This window comes from Astyanax mexicanus, chromosome 14 (genome assembly GCF_023375975.1).
Source record: "Astyanax mexicanus isolate ESR-SI-001 chromosome 14, AstMex3_surface, whole genome shotgun sequence".
Classification (NCBI taxonomy): domain Eukaryota; kingdom Metazoa; phylum Chordata; class Actinopteri; order Characiformes; family Acestrorhamphidae; genus Astyanax; species Astyanax mexicanus.
In genome coordinates this window covers 183,142-199,821 of record NC_064421.1, presented here as the reverse complement: position 1 = coordinate 199,821, position 16,680 = coordinate 183,142, and the positions used below count along the sequence as shown (strand labels likewise).

The 16,680-nt window shown below is 45.0% G+C and overlaps 2 protein-coding genes across 6 annotated transcripts in view; one reads left to right on the top strand and one right to left on the bottom strand.

The window, feature by feature from the left end:
- kif26ba (kinesin family member 26Ba) overlaps nucleotides 1-11,744 on the top strand; it is a 94,982-nt gene extending 83,238 nt beyond the window's left edge. For 2 of the 5 annotated variants that reach the window (XM_049463476.1, XM_049463474.1), the window contains exons 12-15: nucleotides 133-3,544; nucleotides 7,103-7,308; nucleotides 7,404-7,554; nucleotides 7,956-11,744. In XM_049463476.1, the coding sequence (XP_049319433.1) occupies nucleotides 133-3,544; nucleotides 7,103-7,308; nucleotides 7,404-7,554; nucleotides 7,956-8,104 (3,918 nt within the window). In that variant the 3' untranslated portion in view covers nucleotides 8,105-11,744. Of the gene's footprint in view, nucleotides 1-129; nucleotides 3,545-7,102; nucleotides 7,309-7,403; nucleotides 7,555-7,955 lie in introns of all 5 variants that reach the window. The other 3 variants (XM_049463477.1, XM_049463475.1, XM_049463473.1) reach the window with 3 other exon arrangements.
- Nucleotides 11,745-15,133: 3,389 nt separating this feature from the next.
- The window catches only part of smyd3 (SET and MYND domain containing 3), a 107,584-nt gene continuing 106,037 nt past the window's right edge, over nucleotides 15,134-16,680 (bottom strand). The window contains exons 11-12 of the mRNA XM_049463923.1: nucleotides 16,343-16,451; nucleotides 15,134-15,744 (exon numbers count right to left, since the gene is read on the bottom strand). Of these exons, the coding sequence (XP_049319880.1) occupies nucleotides 15,625-15,744; nucleotides 16,343-16,451 (229 nt within the window). The 3' untranslated portion in view covers nucleotides 15,134-15,624. The remainder of the gene's footprint in view (nucleotides 15,745-16,342; nucleotides 16,452-16,680) is intronic.

Sequence of the window (16,680 nt, the reverse complement as noted above, 5' to 3'; positions counted from 1 at the left end):
ATGAACAGGATGCTGCATTAACCTTTTTCCCAAACTTGTGTAATGTTCTGTCTATATGTTACGTTCTTGTTAAAGAACAGGTTTTGTTGTGTTGGGGATTGTAATTAAAACTCTTTGTTGTTTTTGCAGCAGTACACGTCCAGTTCTTCTGGTGGTGAAAGCTCATGTGAGGAGGGGAGGATGAGACGCCCGACTCAGCTTAGAACCATCCACTCAAGGAATGTTGTCGACTCTGAAATGCCGCTTCTGCACATCTCCAGTGATCCTGACGACTATTCCAGCAGCGAACAGTCCTGCGACACCGTGATCTACGTCGGTCCTAATGGATCCGCTCTTTCAGACAAGGAGCTTACGGATAACGAAGGACCTCCGGAGTTTGTGCCGATTATTCCGTCTCTGCAGAAGAATAAAGCTGATCAAAGCCTGGGAGCACAGGTACCTCAGCAGCTGCAGGTAGTTTCATCACTAATGCATCCCTCACAACCTGTCCAGCCTCTCCAGCAGAGCCTCCATCCGCAGCCGCTTCCACCTGTACCTGAAGAGGTGGCCGAGTCTGGAAAGCAGGAGAAGGACTGTCTCAAGTGCAACACTTTCGCCGAACTGCAGGAGAGGCTGGAGTGCATTGATGGAAGCGAGGAGGTAAACAAGTTCCCCTTCGAGGAAGTTCCTGCCAGCAGAGTTGCTAAAATTGAGCCTCTTCCAACTCGAAGCCAAGAGGTTAAAGGAAGTTCTCCCAAGAGAATTAATAACGATCAGCAGCTGGAGGAGATCCGAGAGGTGGTGGAGGAGGCAGAGATCGCACAGTCCTTTATAGAAAGTCTGACACAGTCCTCAGTACACAGCTGTGCGCTCTCCACCAGCCGCAGTGTTACCGGCAGCAGCAGTGTTGGACAGTTCACTCCCCTTCAGAGAACCAAGAGCTCTAGCCTGCATGACAGCAGGGAGTCCATTAGTGGGGGAAGTAGCAGTGAAGGTAAACCGCGCTCCATGGGTTCCCCAAGGCTAGGAATCGCCAGTTTGACCAAAACATCTGAATACAAACCTCCCTCCTCTCCATCCCAGCGCTGCAAAGTCTACACCCAGAAAGGAGTCATGCCGAGCACTCCACCCCATTCCTCACAAAACCTGCACGGAGACTTGGGGAAGTCATCCAGCGAATCCTTGCTCCAGCCCGAGTCTCGGACGTCTCCGGTGGGCATGAGCCCTCAGGTCCTGAAGTGCTCTTCCTCCTCGAACAGTTTGGGATCAGCAGAGACTCTATGTGATGATGTTCCTCAACTTCCGTTAGACAACAAGAAGAGCAGCACATTCCAGCAGCAGCCTTTGGAGCTAAACGGCAAGGATGAGCTGGTGTTCACTCTGGTGGAGGAGCTCACGGTCAGTGGAGTGATGGAAAACGGCAGGCCTACCAGTATTATTAGCTTTAACAGTGACTGCTCAGTGCAAGCACTAGCGTCAGGTTCTCGACCTGTCAGTATCATCAGCAGCGTTAGTGAGGATCTGGAGTGCTACACAAGTGCTGCTTCCACCACCCCCGCCACCATCTCTGAAGCCAACATTGCTCGATTCCTGCCTCTCAGCAGGGCTGAAGGGGAAGTGCTCGCCAGCCAACGGTCCTCCATCAGCTCCTGGCTTAGCGAGATGAGCACAGGCAGCGATGGAGAACAGTCCTGCCATAGCTTTGTAACACATCAATGTTTTGGGCAAAGTGAGGCACTATCTGAGCTTCCACTGCTGGAAATTAAGGAAGAGGGGGAAAATCTCACAGAGCAAAACGCTCAAGAAAATGAAGGGGAGTTTTCCAAAACCTGTGATGTCAATGACAACATCAAGATGCCTCCAACCACTGGAAAAACGTCTGTCAGTCTTTCTAGCGTTCAGACATTCTGTGCTTCCAGTGGCTTCGTCCCTTTCAAGACTACTAATATCACAGCTCAGCCTTGTGTTGCTGTAAAGCCGATCGTTCAGGATTCATCCATCTCTGGATCTTCACCATCCAAAACTTCCTCACCCAAATCTCCACCTGTTCCCATCTCATCTGAGATCAATTTTGATGACCCGTGGATGAAAAGGGAGAGTGGCGAGGACTTTAAACCTACAGAACTTGTATGTGAAGAAAAAACAGAGAAAAGATCATCTGATTCTGTGAAGAGCAAGCAGCCGGTTGACAGACACAGCAGCTCAAGCAGTGGTGAAGCAGCATGCTCCCCTGATTCCTTCAAGAGGGTGGTGGATGGTTGTGAAATGGTTCTAAATGCCTCAGAAAGCTTAAGTCCAGTTTATTCAGCAGACATCCTAAGGACTGGCAGCCTTCCAAGAGGATGGCACCGCATTAACAAGCAAGATGGCCTGGATGACCCTTCGTATCGTTTCACGAGTGGAGAATATAAAAGCCTTGGAGTAACTACATCCACTCCCTGTAGCCCCCGAGCCACACTGGAGAGGAGAGGATCTTCTGGAAGGCAGGGATTCTTCACCCGCCAGAAAGGAATCCCACCCCTTCCACCTGTGAGGAAGTCGAGTCTTGACCAGAGGAACAGAGCCAGCCCCCAGCACCAGGCTCCAAACCAGCACCTGTCCTTTCTGGGCAGCATGCCTGAGGACTTGGGTGGCAATGGCAAACAGAAAGGACCAAGTGCTGAGAGCAGTCGGCTCTTCAGTGCCAAACTCGAGCAGTTGGCCAACAGGACCAATTCCCTGGGAAGATCCCACGGGACTCACTATGACTGTCACTCTCTGGAGAGGGCAGAGAGCCTGACCTCCATGGGCTCTAAAGCCGGTATAGCGAGAGATAGCACCATGCCCAGAGCTGGCAGGAGCGTTACCCGCAGCTCCATCTCTTCTCCAACCAATGGACCAAATGGCAACAACAACGTAATCCAGTCACCCAAAGCAGCCCAATCCAAAATCTCAGCAGTTAGCAAACTCCTTATGGCCAGTCCCAAAGCCAGAAGCCTTTCAACGTCCAGCACTAAGACTTTAAGCTTCTCCACCAAATCTCTACCGCAGGCGGTGAACAGGAGCTCCAGTCTGCCACCCAATGGAAAGAACCCAAACCAGAGTTCCTGGTCCACTCAGTCCCTCAGCCGCAGCAGGGGATCGGGACTCGCCGCGAAGCTGCCTCTCCGAGCCGTAAACGGCCGAATCTCCGAGCTTCTGCAGGGCAGCGGCGGCACCCGTGCCGGTCACGGACGAGGCACTTCCGAAACCGAGGAACGAGCAGGATCGCTCCAGGGAGAAGAAAGACCCGTCGTCCAGACGCTACCTTCTCCCTACAGCAAAATCACTGCCCCACGGCGACCCCATCGCTGCAGCAGCGGCCACGCCAGCGACAACAGCAGTGTCCTGAGCGGAGAACTGCCCCCCGCCATGGGCAAAACCGCCCTCTTCTACCACAGCGGGGGCAGCAGCGGCTACGAGAGCATGATACGAGACAGCGAGGCCACGGGAAGCACCTCCTCGGCTCAGGACTCTATGAGTGACAACAGCAGCTCGGTCAGTGGGAGGAGGAGTCTGAAAAACTCAAAGAAAAGAAACAACACCGGTGAGTGCAGTGTTTATTTATGATTGGTGGGGATGGGCATGGAATGGTCTGGGGGGAATTCCCCATTAAAATGGTTTAATAATTCATTACATTACATTACATTACATTTGGCAGACGCTTTTGTCCAAAGCGACTTACAATAATCAAGTACAATGTAAAATAAGTTTAAAGGAAAAACATCTTTGGATTCAGATATTATTTCCTGTGTTCTGGTTTTAACAGGCTGTTAAAAACCTATTTTTACCTACAAAAGTGACTTAATTTAGTGACTATTTTAGAGTCAAACACATCTCTTTCTTCCCCTTCTCTCCCTCTCTCAGTCTTTGTCTGTCTCTCCCTCCCAGTCTATCTCTCTCTCTTTTTCTCTCTGTCTCTCCCTCTAGTGATCTCTCTCTATCTCTCTCTACCCCCTTTTCTCTCTCTCTAGTGCTTTTTCTCTATTTCTTTCTCCCTCTGCAACTCCTAGCCCCACCCACTAGTCAGGTTTTTGACTGACAGGTAACTGAACCCATTACCTTGCACCAACTAAACATTATCTCAACAGAAATTATTAAATTAAAATGTGAGCACAAGTAAACTGTTATAGAAATAGAAAAAAAACATTTAAATTCTAAAACAACAAGGAAATTTGCAACAAGGTTTGCAGTCTCTTAAAAACCTTTTTGCCACTGGGATTTCGGGGCTGAAGTCCTGTAGTCTGGAGCTGGATTTAGCTAAATTACCATCTTGTGAAGCGTTCGGTCTAAAAAACAAGAGGTGACCCATCATGGTAACATCTAAGTTCGTACCTAAACTTGTTTTTCATGTGATAAATGGTGTGTCTGAAAGCTGGGTAGATGGTTTGTAAGTAAGCTTGATTTTGGTCGAGTGTCGATAAAGAGAACAGAACCTCCAAATGGTTGAACTGATTTTTTTGCAGAAGCTTCAATTGTTTACAGAAGGGCTCGTTTCCCAGACAGGGATCAAGCCTAATCCTAAACTACACATCAGCCTGAATAGAGACCGGAGAATTTAGGCCGGGTCTGGGTTTAACCCGGACAGGAAGTCGGCGATGTTTGTTTTCGCAGGATCCAGTGAAGTGTTTCAATAAGTGGGTTTACAGCTTAATGCTTTGGGCTCCACTTTTAGAGAGGGGGAGGAACTTAACCTTTAATTTATCCAAACAAACGTCTTTGTTGAAGCTCCGTTACTCATTCTACGCTCCCTCTCTGCTGAAACATGAATCTTACCCCGACTGATTTACTGCAGGACTTGGTGGAGAAGCTGTAGGACTGATCTACAGTTGTTTGGCTGTTTCTGAATCTCGGCGTGAATAATTCCGAGCTGAATCCTGCTCTCGTCGCTCTGCTGTAAATATTAATGTTGGTAAAATAGAGCCTGAATAAAAGCCTCCAGCTTCTCTTAACTCCCCGCCCACGCTCTCGCGCCCGAGTGCTCAGTTGTGATAGCGATCTCTGAGCAGACAGACTGCAGTTGATGGAGTGGGCAGTGGGTGGTCTCCCACTGTTTAGTGCGACGGTTCCTCCCCCACTCTGAAGATCCTCAGGCTGAGCGTTTTCTCGAGACCCCCGCCACGGGGACTGACTCTCACCACCGCCAATTTAAATTCCACCTCCACCAGAAACAACACGGACATCCACTTTCCCCTCACGCTCCACGACCAGCCATTACTGTACAGCACACGCAGCGGACTGAAGAAAAGCAGCATTTTAATCATGTAGAGAAACGCTCCAACGCTCAGAGATGCCGGCCAGCAGCCCACAATACACACTCGCCTCTATATATATATATATATATATATATATATATATATATATATACACACATATATACATCTATACAGCTCTAAGAAATAAAGAGAGCACTTTCAGTTTCTGAATCAGTTTCTCTGATTTTACTATTTATAGGTTTATGTTTGAGTAAAATGAACATTGTTGTGTTATTCTATAAACTACAGACAACATTTCCCCCAAATTACAAATAAAAATATTCTCATTTAGAGCATTTATTTACAGAAAATGAGAAATGACTGAAATAACAAAAAAGATGCAGAGCTTTCAGATCTCAAATAATGCAAAGAAAACAAGTTCATATTCATAAAGTTTTAAGAGTTCAGAAATAATCAATATTTGGTGGAATAACCCTGGTTGGTTTTTAATCAAAGTTTTTTTTCATGCATCTTGGCATCATGTTCTCCTCCACCAGTCTTACACACTGCTTTTGGATAACTTTATGCTGCTTTACTCCTGGTGTAAAAATTCAAGCAGTTCAGTTTGGTGGTTTGATGGTTTGTGATCATCCATCTTCCTCTTGATTATATTCCAGAGGTTTTCAATTTGGTAAAATCAACGAAACTCATCATTTTTAAGTGAAATCTTATTTTTGTCCAGAGCTGAATGTTGAGAAGGTTTAGATGTAGCTTAGCAGAAGCATTGCTAGCCCTTTTTTATAGGCTTTTTCGAAAAGCTAAAATGTTATATTCTTATCTATACTGAGTATTGAGCAGGTTTGTGTGTTTATTATAGTAAAGGTGAGGTGCTAGACTAGTACTGTCTGTTCTATAGGGATTTCTACACCTTAAATCAGAGTCCTCTTCATCTCTTCACCTCTTTACTGCCCTTCAAACACTGTTGACCCTGAGGTGTGTAAATTAACAACCTCACAGACCTGCAGAGACACCACAGCGCCGGTACAGCGATGCTACATTTGACCTTTCTGTACGTTTTACAGACAAAGGAACGAGAAGAATCCATTAATATCAGTCCGGCCGCTGTGTTTCCAATCAGATGACTGATAGCGCTGCAGCTGGAACTGTCAATTTGTATGCAAATGTGGCGAGTGCTCTGGCAGGCGCCGGCGTCCCGGCCTCATTCCTGCACTCAGAGCCAGATAAGCCGCCGCCACTGCGACTGCTGCGACTGCTGCTGTCACCGCTGCCACCGCTGACCTGCCGCTGCCTGGCTGGACCACGCTGTCGCTGAACCACACTTGGCCTGAGCTGTCACTCCAGCTTCCGGCTGAGAACCGTGGCTCAGTTCCCCGGTTCCCCCGGTTTGACTTTGGGTTTATTTTTATCCCGGTAGAATTCGAGCTCTCGGGCCGTGAACGACCTTCTTCACGCTCCACTCGGCCCAAACACACTTTACTAATAAAATACTCATGTTTTACACCAATTAAAATGTTAATGTTGATAATATAATTTTGGATTTTGCACTAGTGTTTCAGCTGCATATATGCTGATTATAAATGAATGTATTTTAGTAGAATGTAAATATATTAAAGAAGTTTAGTTGGACTGGAGTTTATCTCTTGAGTCTCTGCACGGATCATCTTCATACTAGACTACATACATCTGCTATGTTCTTGCAGGAGTGTATGTGTGTGTGTGTGTGGGGGGGGGGGGGGGGCGTGTGCAGGTGTGATGGATCACAGTATAAACCAATAGGGAGTCAGAATGGTATATGTTTATACTCCTCTGCATCCAATCACAATCAGATTCACTCTATCTGGATCATTACATCAGGTTCATAATCTGTGTTTTTTTATTTATTTCTCCAGCAGGAACTCAGAGGCGACGCCTGATTCCTAATCTGACTCTGGACACCTCCTCTCCGGTGAGGAAGCCAATCATCAGCCCCGGAGTGCGCTGGGTGGACGGCCCACTCCGACCCACTCAGAGGGGTCTGACCGAACCGTTTGAGATTAAAGTTTATGAAATTGATGATGTGGAGCGTCTGCAGAGGAGACGGACCGCCGGCAGCAAGGTAACGAGCTCAGATCGGGTTCTGAGGTAGATCTACAGGTACAGGTGTTCCTGAGATACTGAGATACTAAAGTCCTGATGCTCCTCTCTCTGCAGGAGGTGGTTTACTTCAGTGCTAAGCTAAAGATCCTGGAGCACCGGCAGCAGAGGATCTCCGAGGTTCGGGCAAAATACGACTGGCTGAAGAAAGAACTGGAGCAAACCAAGCAGCACCTGATGCTCGAGCCGGAGAAGTGGACCACCGAGTGTACGTAACACATGCATCAGCAGCCGGAGTCTGAGAGAGAGAGAGAGAGAGAGAGTACAGTAGATCATGCTGTTTCTCCATCAGCAGCCGGAGTCTGAGAGAGAGAGAGAGAGAGAGTACAGTAGGTCTGTTAGCTGATGTACCAGAGCTGGAGATTTGGTGCTTTCCTCCGAGTGTGTTGCCTAGTGATGCTGCACTGATTGGCTGTAATTGGAAAAGAGGTGGAGTCTGACTTCACATGTATCAGAAGAGCAATGCGCTGGTCTTTACTTTTCTAGTGTTTTGGGACGATTGCAATGATAGAGGGAGAAGTTAAATGTAATAAAGTTAAATATTAAATAAAATGTTAAATTGTGGTAATTTCGTGTTCTCTACAGTAAAACGTTCTTTTCTCTCCACAGTTGACGTTCAGCAGACGTTTGAGGTGGACTCTCTGGAGTACCTGGAGGCGCTGGAGTTCGTGACGGAGCGTCTGGAGAACCGGGTCAATTTCTGCAAAGCTCACCTGATGATGATCACCTGCTTCGACATCACCTGCCGGCGCCGGTAGAGGGGCGTCGCCAGGTCTGTGGATTAGCGAGAGGATCACAGGAAGTCAGAAGCTTTAGGGTGTGTGAGGGCCGGAGGAGGTAGTGGGAGGAGTTAGAAAATAAACAATAAAAAAAAGGAAAAGTTAAAGAACTTCATATTTTTCTAAAGTGGAGGTTCTGGAAGTTCTGGATGTTCGGGCAGCAGGACGTCGCAGAGATGGACTGACAGGACTGACAGCATCCCTCCGGAGAGAACTCTGGACTAGCGGGCGCTAACGCCGCCGGTGCAAGGTTACGGTTACGGTTCTGGTTCCAATTTTGGTTCCGCCTGCTTGCTTTGGAACGAGGCCTGATGAAGAGGCGAATACGGCCAAAAAAAAAACACAAAGAAAATACGAGATACACGAAGAGCGAAAAAGGACAACAAGTGCCTTCTGACCAGCCGAGTATGTTTTATGTATGTGTGTACAGACGGTGCTAGCATTACGTACTACGTGTACCTAACGACTTACGTAAAAAAAGAAAAGAGAAAAGCTAACGGCTCGTTTAATTCGGTGTTTAACTCTCTCTGACTCTTTCTGTCTGGGTTATTTGTACTGTATTGTTATACTTTAGGTAAATGCAACTTGTTACGTGTGTTTTTCTATTATTGTTTTCTATCTGAAGACTGAGAGACCACGCAGACCCACGAGTACCGGAGATAAACCACCACCGCCGCCGACAGAGATCAGGAGAAAATAGAGATCAGGAGAAAATAGAGATCAGGAGAAATCAGAGATCAGGAGAAAATAGAGATCAGGAGAAAATAGAGATCAGGAGAAATCAGAGATCAGGAGAAATCAGAGATCAGGAGAAAATAGAGATCAGGAGAAAATAGAGATCAGGAGAAATTAGAGATCAGGAGAAATCAGAGATCAGGAGAAATCAGAGATCAGGAGAAATCAGAGATCAGGAGAAATTAGAGATCAGGAGAAATTAGAGATCAGGAGAAATCAGAGATCAGGAGAAATCAGAGATCAGGAGAAATTAGAGATCAGGATAAATTAGAGATCAGGAGAAATTAGAGATCCGGAGAAATCAGAGATCAGGAGAAATCAGAGATCAGGAGAAATCAGAGATCAGGAGAAATCAGAGATCAGGAGAAAATAGAGATCAGGAGAAATCAGAGATCAGGAGAAATCAGAGATCAGGAGAAATCAGAGATCAGGAGAAATCAGAGATCAGGAGAAAATAGAGATCAGGAGAAATCAGAGATCAGGAGAAATCAGAGATCAGGAGAAATCAGAGATCAGGAGAAATCAGAGATCAGGAGAAATCAGAGATCCGGAGAAATCAGAGATCCGGAGAAATCAGAGATCCGGAGAAATCAGAGATCCGGAGAAATCAGAGATCAGGAGAAAATAGAGAGCAGGAGAAATTAGAGATTGGATTGGATTGATCTCCTCGCCCCAGTAGTTAATCTGGTGCTCAGGTCTTGATTTGGACCAACAAATGTCCCAGAGTTCAGAGTCATTATTCAGGCCGGACCAGCACCAGCTACACCAGGCACGGGTCAGAGGTCACCAAAACATCTTCAGGCCCAGGAACCCCTTTAAAAACCTCAGCAGGAGATTGCCCGTACCGTAGCTATGCACAGGGTTCTTGCACCATTTTAAATCTCAAATGTAATGATTTTTTAAATGTTTTAAGACGCTAACATTAGCTCTCTCCTTGGTACTGTAAGCTAGCTCTCCACTAACCTTAGTTCTCTCATCTGTAACATTAGCTAGCTCCTCGCTAATGTTAGTATGTGTTTTCCCACTGGCATTAAACACACCATCTGAAAAAGTAACGGGAAACGTTACGATTCTTCTCCTTCGGTAAAGACGGCAAATGCCACCAACAAAATCTCCTGATCCGGCGCTCCGGCTCCAGAGTGCAGCGATTACCCCGTACCTCCCCGGCGGCGTCGGCATGGCTCTGCGTGGTCTGGTGTCGCGGTGCAACACTTTATTAAAGATAAAGATCTGTTTATAAATGGTGCTCGAGACGTTTCAGCTCTAAATGTTTGTATCTAAAACCTATAGCCTGTTTCTGACACTAAAGACGCCCATCTCTCCATCCCTCCATCCCTCCCTCTCTCCTCTCATCGAACTGAATGAAGGATGATATAATTTATTTTTGAAGCTCAGGAGCCTGAGAGACTCAGAGTCGCTCGAATATATAATTTATTATAATTTACACATTATAACGCTCCACAGAGTACTATGCATTTAAACTGTACAGTAACTAAATCCATCTCATATATAAATATAGACGTATATATTACACTTTTCTTTATATACCAGAGTTCTCTCGCTGATGCAGCCGGAGACAGAGATATGATTATGAATATGAGTGAATGTTGATGGAACGTTGATTACGCTCACAGCAGATCATTTGTGGCAAAGCCTTTCTGATATTCTGATGTTTTGATGAAAGAAATCCACTATAAAAGTTAAAAAACTTGTTATTAAAACTAGTAAAAATAATAAGATTAAACATTTCACATACTTTAATCGAACTGCGTAACCTCCAGCATAAAACGTTTTAAAATTAATTATTATTTTACCAAAATTTAACATTGCATTGGGCTTCAAGGGTTCCAGCAGTCTAAAGCACTGCCACTATGATCAGGAGATCACTGGTTCGAATCCCGGTCATGCAGCTTGCCCTCAGCTGCGGGTCCCTTAGAGAGCACAGTTGGCTCTCTCTTGCTCTCTCTGGGTGGGTACAGTACAGTAGATGGTGCTCTCTCTTTCCCCTCATCACTCCTAGGGTGATGTGGATCAGCACAAGGCTGCGTCTGTGAGCTGATGTATAAGAACCGAGTCACTGTGCTTTCCTCCGAGCGTTAGCGCTGTGATGCTACTCGGCAATGCTACAGCTTCAGCAGCAGTTCAAAAAGAGGCAGAGTCTGACTTCACATGTATCGGAGGAGGCGTGTGCTGGTCTTCTTAACCCTCCTGGTGTTGGAGCATCTCTAGTAATAGGGGGAGGAGTCCTAATATGTGGGTCGGGTAACTTGGTTTGCATATTGAGGGGAAAATGGGGAAAAATTTAACAATGCAAATATTGCAAGTATTATTTTCTAACATTCGAGACGCCACGCCCACCGGTGTAGGCGTATCTATAAGCACTGTTGCTGTTTAAACAACATATAAATGATTATTTAAGTAAATAATTCTGATTTAAAAATTTGAGAGATGTTTATTCAGATGTGTTTTAATTACTAGTATTAATAATATTTTATTTCTTTATATTGAATAAATAATTTGTGGAATAAAGCAGAAGGTTTGCTGTCATCATGCATATTCATATGTTCATAAAACGCATAATTCCATAATTACATGATCAGAACTCCGGAGTGTCCCGGCGTCAGCGGGTCGGGGCGTGACCCGGTTCTGAGTTCCGGTTCGGGGAAATTCTGTCTGTTGGTTTGTTTTCTGCAGCTCGGATTGTTGTGGTTCCGGACGGACAGAACCAGTACAGTCCAGTGGACCGGGGGTACCGGGTTTACCGGGTGGATCAGTGTCCGTATTTCTGTCCTGTGGGAAAATGTGCCAAACGGAACCGGAGTGGGATTTTGATTGACAGATGATGGTCTGATGTAAATAAAGAATGTTTTTGAAGTGGAACAATTTTACTGCGTACTGTTTTATACATAAACCCCGCCCACTCACTCAGCCTACAGCAGTTTAGCTCCACCCATTCATTATTTCAGCCTACAGCAGTTTAGCTCCTCCCATTCATTATTTCAGCCTACAGCAGTTTAGCTCCTCCCATTTATTATTTCAGCCTACAGCAGTTTAGCTCCTCCCATTTATTATTTCAGCCTACAGCAGTTTAGCTCCTCCCATTTATTATTTCAGCCTACAGCAGTTTAGCTCCACCCATTCATTATTCCTGGTTAATCCTGTTTCTGAAGCGTTGCCGTGGTGCTGTATTAAATTGGTGCTGTGTCGTTGTCCGGCAGCAGGAAATGATGTAATGTGTTTTTAGCCGAGCGGCTCTGAGCTCTGAGGCGGTTAAACCCGGCAGAGATGGATCTGGTGATAACCTGGTCCCCCAGCACAGAGCTCCAACTGATCCCTGATCAGATCTGCTGTTTATTTAGTGTAGGGGGAGTTATTAGCAGGGGGGCGGAGCCGAGGGACGGCTAATCCCGGCTATCTGTGTGCCCTCATCTGAACACAGAGCGGCTAAACCACCGGGGAGCAGCAGCACCACATCGACCATCAACACCGACCATCAACATATTTAAAGCTGTAATAACCACCATTCCACATCAGAAGACATGAACCTGGCACCTGGCAACACCTTAGTAACCATTTAGCAACACCATAGCAACTAGCACCTATACCATAGCACTACTTTAGCAACCACTGAGCACCACATTAGAAACTGAACTCTATATAATAGCAACATCTTATCAACCACTAAGCATCATCAAAGCAACCAACTGGCAACATGCTAGCAACTAACTTCTATACCACAGCAACCCCTTAGCATACACCTAGCACCACATTAGTAACATACATTTATATAAAAGCAACACCTTTCACTAACAGGATCTTAGTAACTGCAGCAACCACATAGAATACCATAGCAACAGCTTAGCAGGAAGTGAAAACCATTAATCTGTGCAGTTGTTTTGTGTTTTCTTTATGAAATTAACTTTAAGATTTGTATATATTTCATTTTTTATGATTATACATATTGGAGGTGTTTTATTACAGCAGATCAGTTTCTCCTAAATAAGGAAAATTATAATGTTAATTTAATAAAACTCTTAAAAATAGCTGGAATAACATTCATTCATAAACACTCAGAAATTACACATAAATAAATATCATTAAATATCTAATAAACCAGCAGATATTACCTAAATAAACACACACACACACTACACACACACACACATACACTACACACACACACACACACACACACACTCACACTACACACACTACACACACACACACACACTATACACACTACACACACACACACACACACATAGACACACACTACACACACACACACACACACACACACACACACACACACACACACACTACACACACACACACACACACACACACACACACACTCACACTACACACACACACACACACACACACACTATACACACTACACACACACACACACACATACACACACTACACACACACACACACTACACACACACACACTACACACACTACACACACACACATACACTACACACACTACACACACACACACACACACACACACACACACACACACACACACACTACACACACTATACACACACACACACTCACACTACACACACTACACACACTACACACACACACACACTCCCACTACACACACTACACACACTACACACACACACACTACACACACTACACACACACACACACTACACACACTACACACACTACACACACACACACACTCACACTACACACACACACACACTCACACTACACACACTACACACACACACACACTACACACACTACACACACTATACACACACACACACACTACACACACTACACACACTACACACACTACACACACTACACACACACACACACTCACACTACACACACTACACACACACACACACTACACACACTACACACACTATACACACTCACACACACTACACACACTACACACACACACACACTACACACACTACACACACTACACACACTACACACACTACACACACACACACACTCACACACACTACACACACTACACACACACACACACTACACACACTACACACACTATACACACACACACACTCTGACTCCGAGTTGCTGTGGATCTAAACCAGTGCTAATCAAACCCAGCTGCTCTAAACCACAGCGGGATTACACAGTGCCGGGTCAGTGCCAGGTCTGTGCCGGGTCAGCGCAGGGTCAGTGCCGGGTCAGATAAAGAGCTCTATATTAACTAAATCACAGTACTGTAATCAGCTTCAGCTTTTATTTATAACAGAGCATCTCCTACAGTAAGAGACGGGAGGTGTTTATAATCCTGACATTAAACTCATTATTCATTACTGAGATCAGATTAAACTAAACCCAAACACAGCCGGATTACAGCCGGATCACTAATCTCTAATTACCACACAGTGGGAATCTTATGGAGCTGCTATAAATCTGATACACGACTATAATAATCAGTTATTTAATAATTAAGCAATAAAACACTCGAGGTTTGTGTTTTAACAAGTAATACTGCCCGAGTACCATAAATCATAGACTATTGTGATTATAACACAGTTCCATCATCACTGTTTACTGAAAGATTTTAAATACTTAAAGAGGAGGAGAAAATAGGAGCTGATTGGTTATAAAAACTCCACCAGTTAAAATAGTTCCATTGCTGCTCAGTTTGTAGCGGCGTTTGTGCTGTTTGGTTTGTAAGCGCTGCATCGTTGCTAGGTTACCTGTATGTGGCGGAGTAATACAGTAATACATGAAGAGCTTCGGTTACATTGCATTACCGGCTGATAACGGCACTCATAGAATGCCTCAGCCAATCACATTGCAGGGTCTGAACTAACTGTGGTATTTTTACTGTATCATAATTCCCGAAATCTTAAAACATAAATTATAAATATTATTATATTACATATTAAATATACACAAACATGCCCCATGTTTGATACAGAACTCTGCACTGACCTGTGGGATATGTGGGCGGGGTCTCCTGTAGTGAACGTTGATGTGATTTCAGTCTGTTCACACGGACAATTCCAGCCAGACGCCGCCGGTCACCATCATCACCCCCCACTGCACTGCACTGTCCACAGTGGGGGGTAATATCAGCTTCAATATTGTATTCCTGGTGCACACGATACACTGTAGACAGAACTTCAGAACTTCAACTCCCATAATTCACCTGCACCCACCACCAGACCATAATTCACCTGGTCTTACCTGAGCAGCAGTAGATCAGATTTATAATCAGAAATATCAGAAGAACCGGACTCAGAATCGGGTCTCAATCAGGTCCTTTATTTTCATCAGTAAAACACAAACAGTTGATAGCTGGGGCTGAAGGACAGGTAAGCATAGGTGGGGTTGATGGACAGGTGATTATGGGCGGGATTGGTGGACAGGTGAGCATGGGTTTGCCTGATGAGCAGGTGATTATGGGTATAGCTAACAGGCAGTTGATTATGGGTGGGGTTGATGGACAGGTGATTATGGGCAGGGATGATTGACAGGTGAGCATGGGTGGGGCTGATGGACAGGTGATTATGGGTGGGGCTAATGGACAGGTGATTATGGGCGGGGCTAATGGACAGGTGATTGTGGGCAGGGCTGATGGACAGGTGATTATGGGCAGGGATGATTGACAGGTGAGCATGGGCAGGGCTGATGGACAGGTGATTGTGGGTGGGGCTAATGGACAGGTGATTATAATCACAGCAGTGTTAGGAATGTGGAGTGTCCGGTCCGGTTTTGGTTTCGGTCGGTTCTGTTTAGCGGTTCTCTGAGGACCCGCCCCCCATCAGCTCCGCCCGGCACTCCTCCAGCTTCCTCTGGACCACAGCAACCAGCGGATGCTCCGCCCCATGAGTCACCTTCATCACATCATACGCCTGAGATACAGATCAATAACCAGATCAATAACCAGCTTTAATCCAGTACATTATATATTAATATTAAACTAATATGTAATTTTTTATTAAACAATAAAGTGTTAAACATCCAGAATAAGTTTTATATTTTAGCTCCTCTTGTTTAGATGATCAGTTTTGAGCATCTCTGCTGGATTTTCTCAGTCAGTTTTATGAGGTAGAGTCTCCTGGAATTCAGGCTTTCAGTTAACAGCTGTGCTGAACTCATCAAGAGTTAATTACTTGAATTTCTTGTCTCTTAATAAAGTGTTTGAGAGCATCAGTTAAAGTAAAGTAGTGAAGAGGTAGAGTTACAGGTATACAGTGAATAGTGAATATTTGAGAAGCAAAGAAAAATATTTTAAGAAAAAATGAAGAATTTTTGAAAGTTTGCTCAAAGTCCATCAAAAACATTATAATGATGAAACTGGCACTCATCAGGACCACCCAGGAAATGATAGAAGAGCGAGAGTTTCCTCTGTTGTACAGGATAAGATCAGCTTCACATTTATTTTGGTTTTATTAACAGTTGTTAGTTGTTGTGGATTGTAATTTTGTTCTGAAGGTGTAAAAGTCGTACCTGTCTGAAGCTGCTCTGAGCTTCCTCCACCTTCCCCAGGTAATGCTGCAGCTTCCCCACCCTCAGAAGCTCCACCCCTCGGCACGGGTGGGGGTCAGGGTAATGCAGCCTACAGCAGGAAACAATAAAATTAAATAAACAGAGGGACGATAGCGGAATCTGATCCACAGCCAGAACAACCGTATGAAATCTCCTGAAGAAGAAAGTCATCACTGGTGTATTAAGTTACACTAATTTTCATGAAAAATAGGCATAATAATAATAATAATGATAATAATAATAATACGAAGGTGGAGGTAGTGTCATGACTTGCATGGCTTACTCTAGAGTGGGTTCAT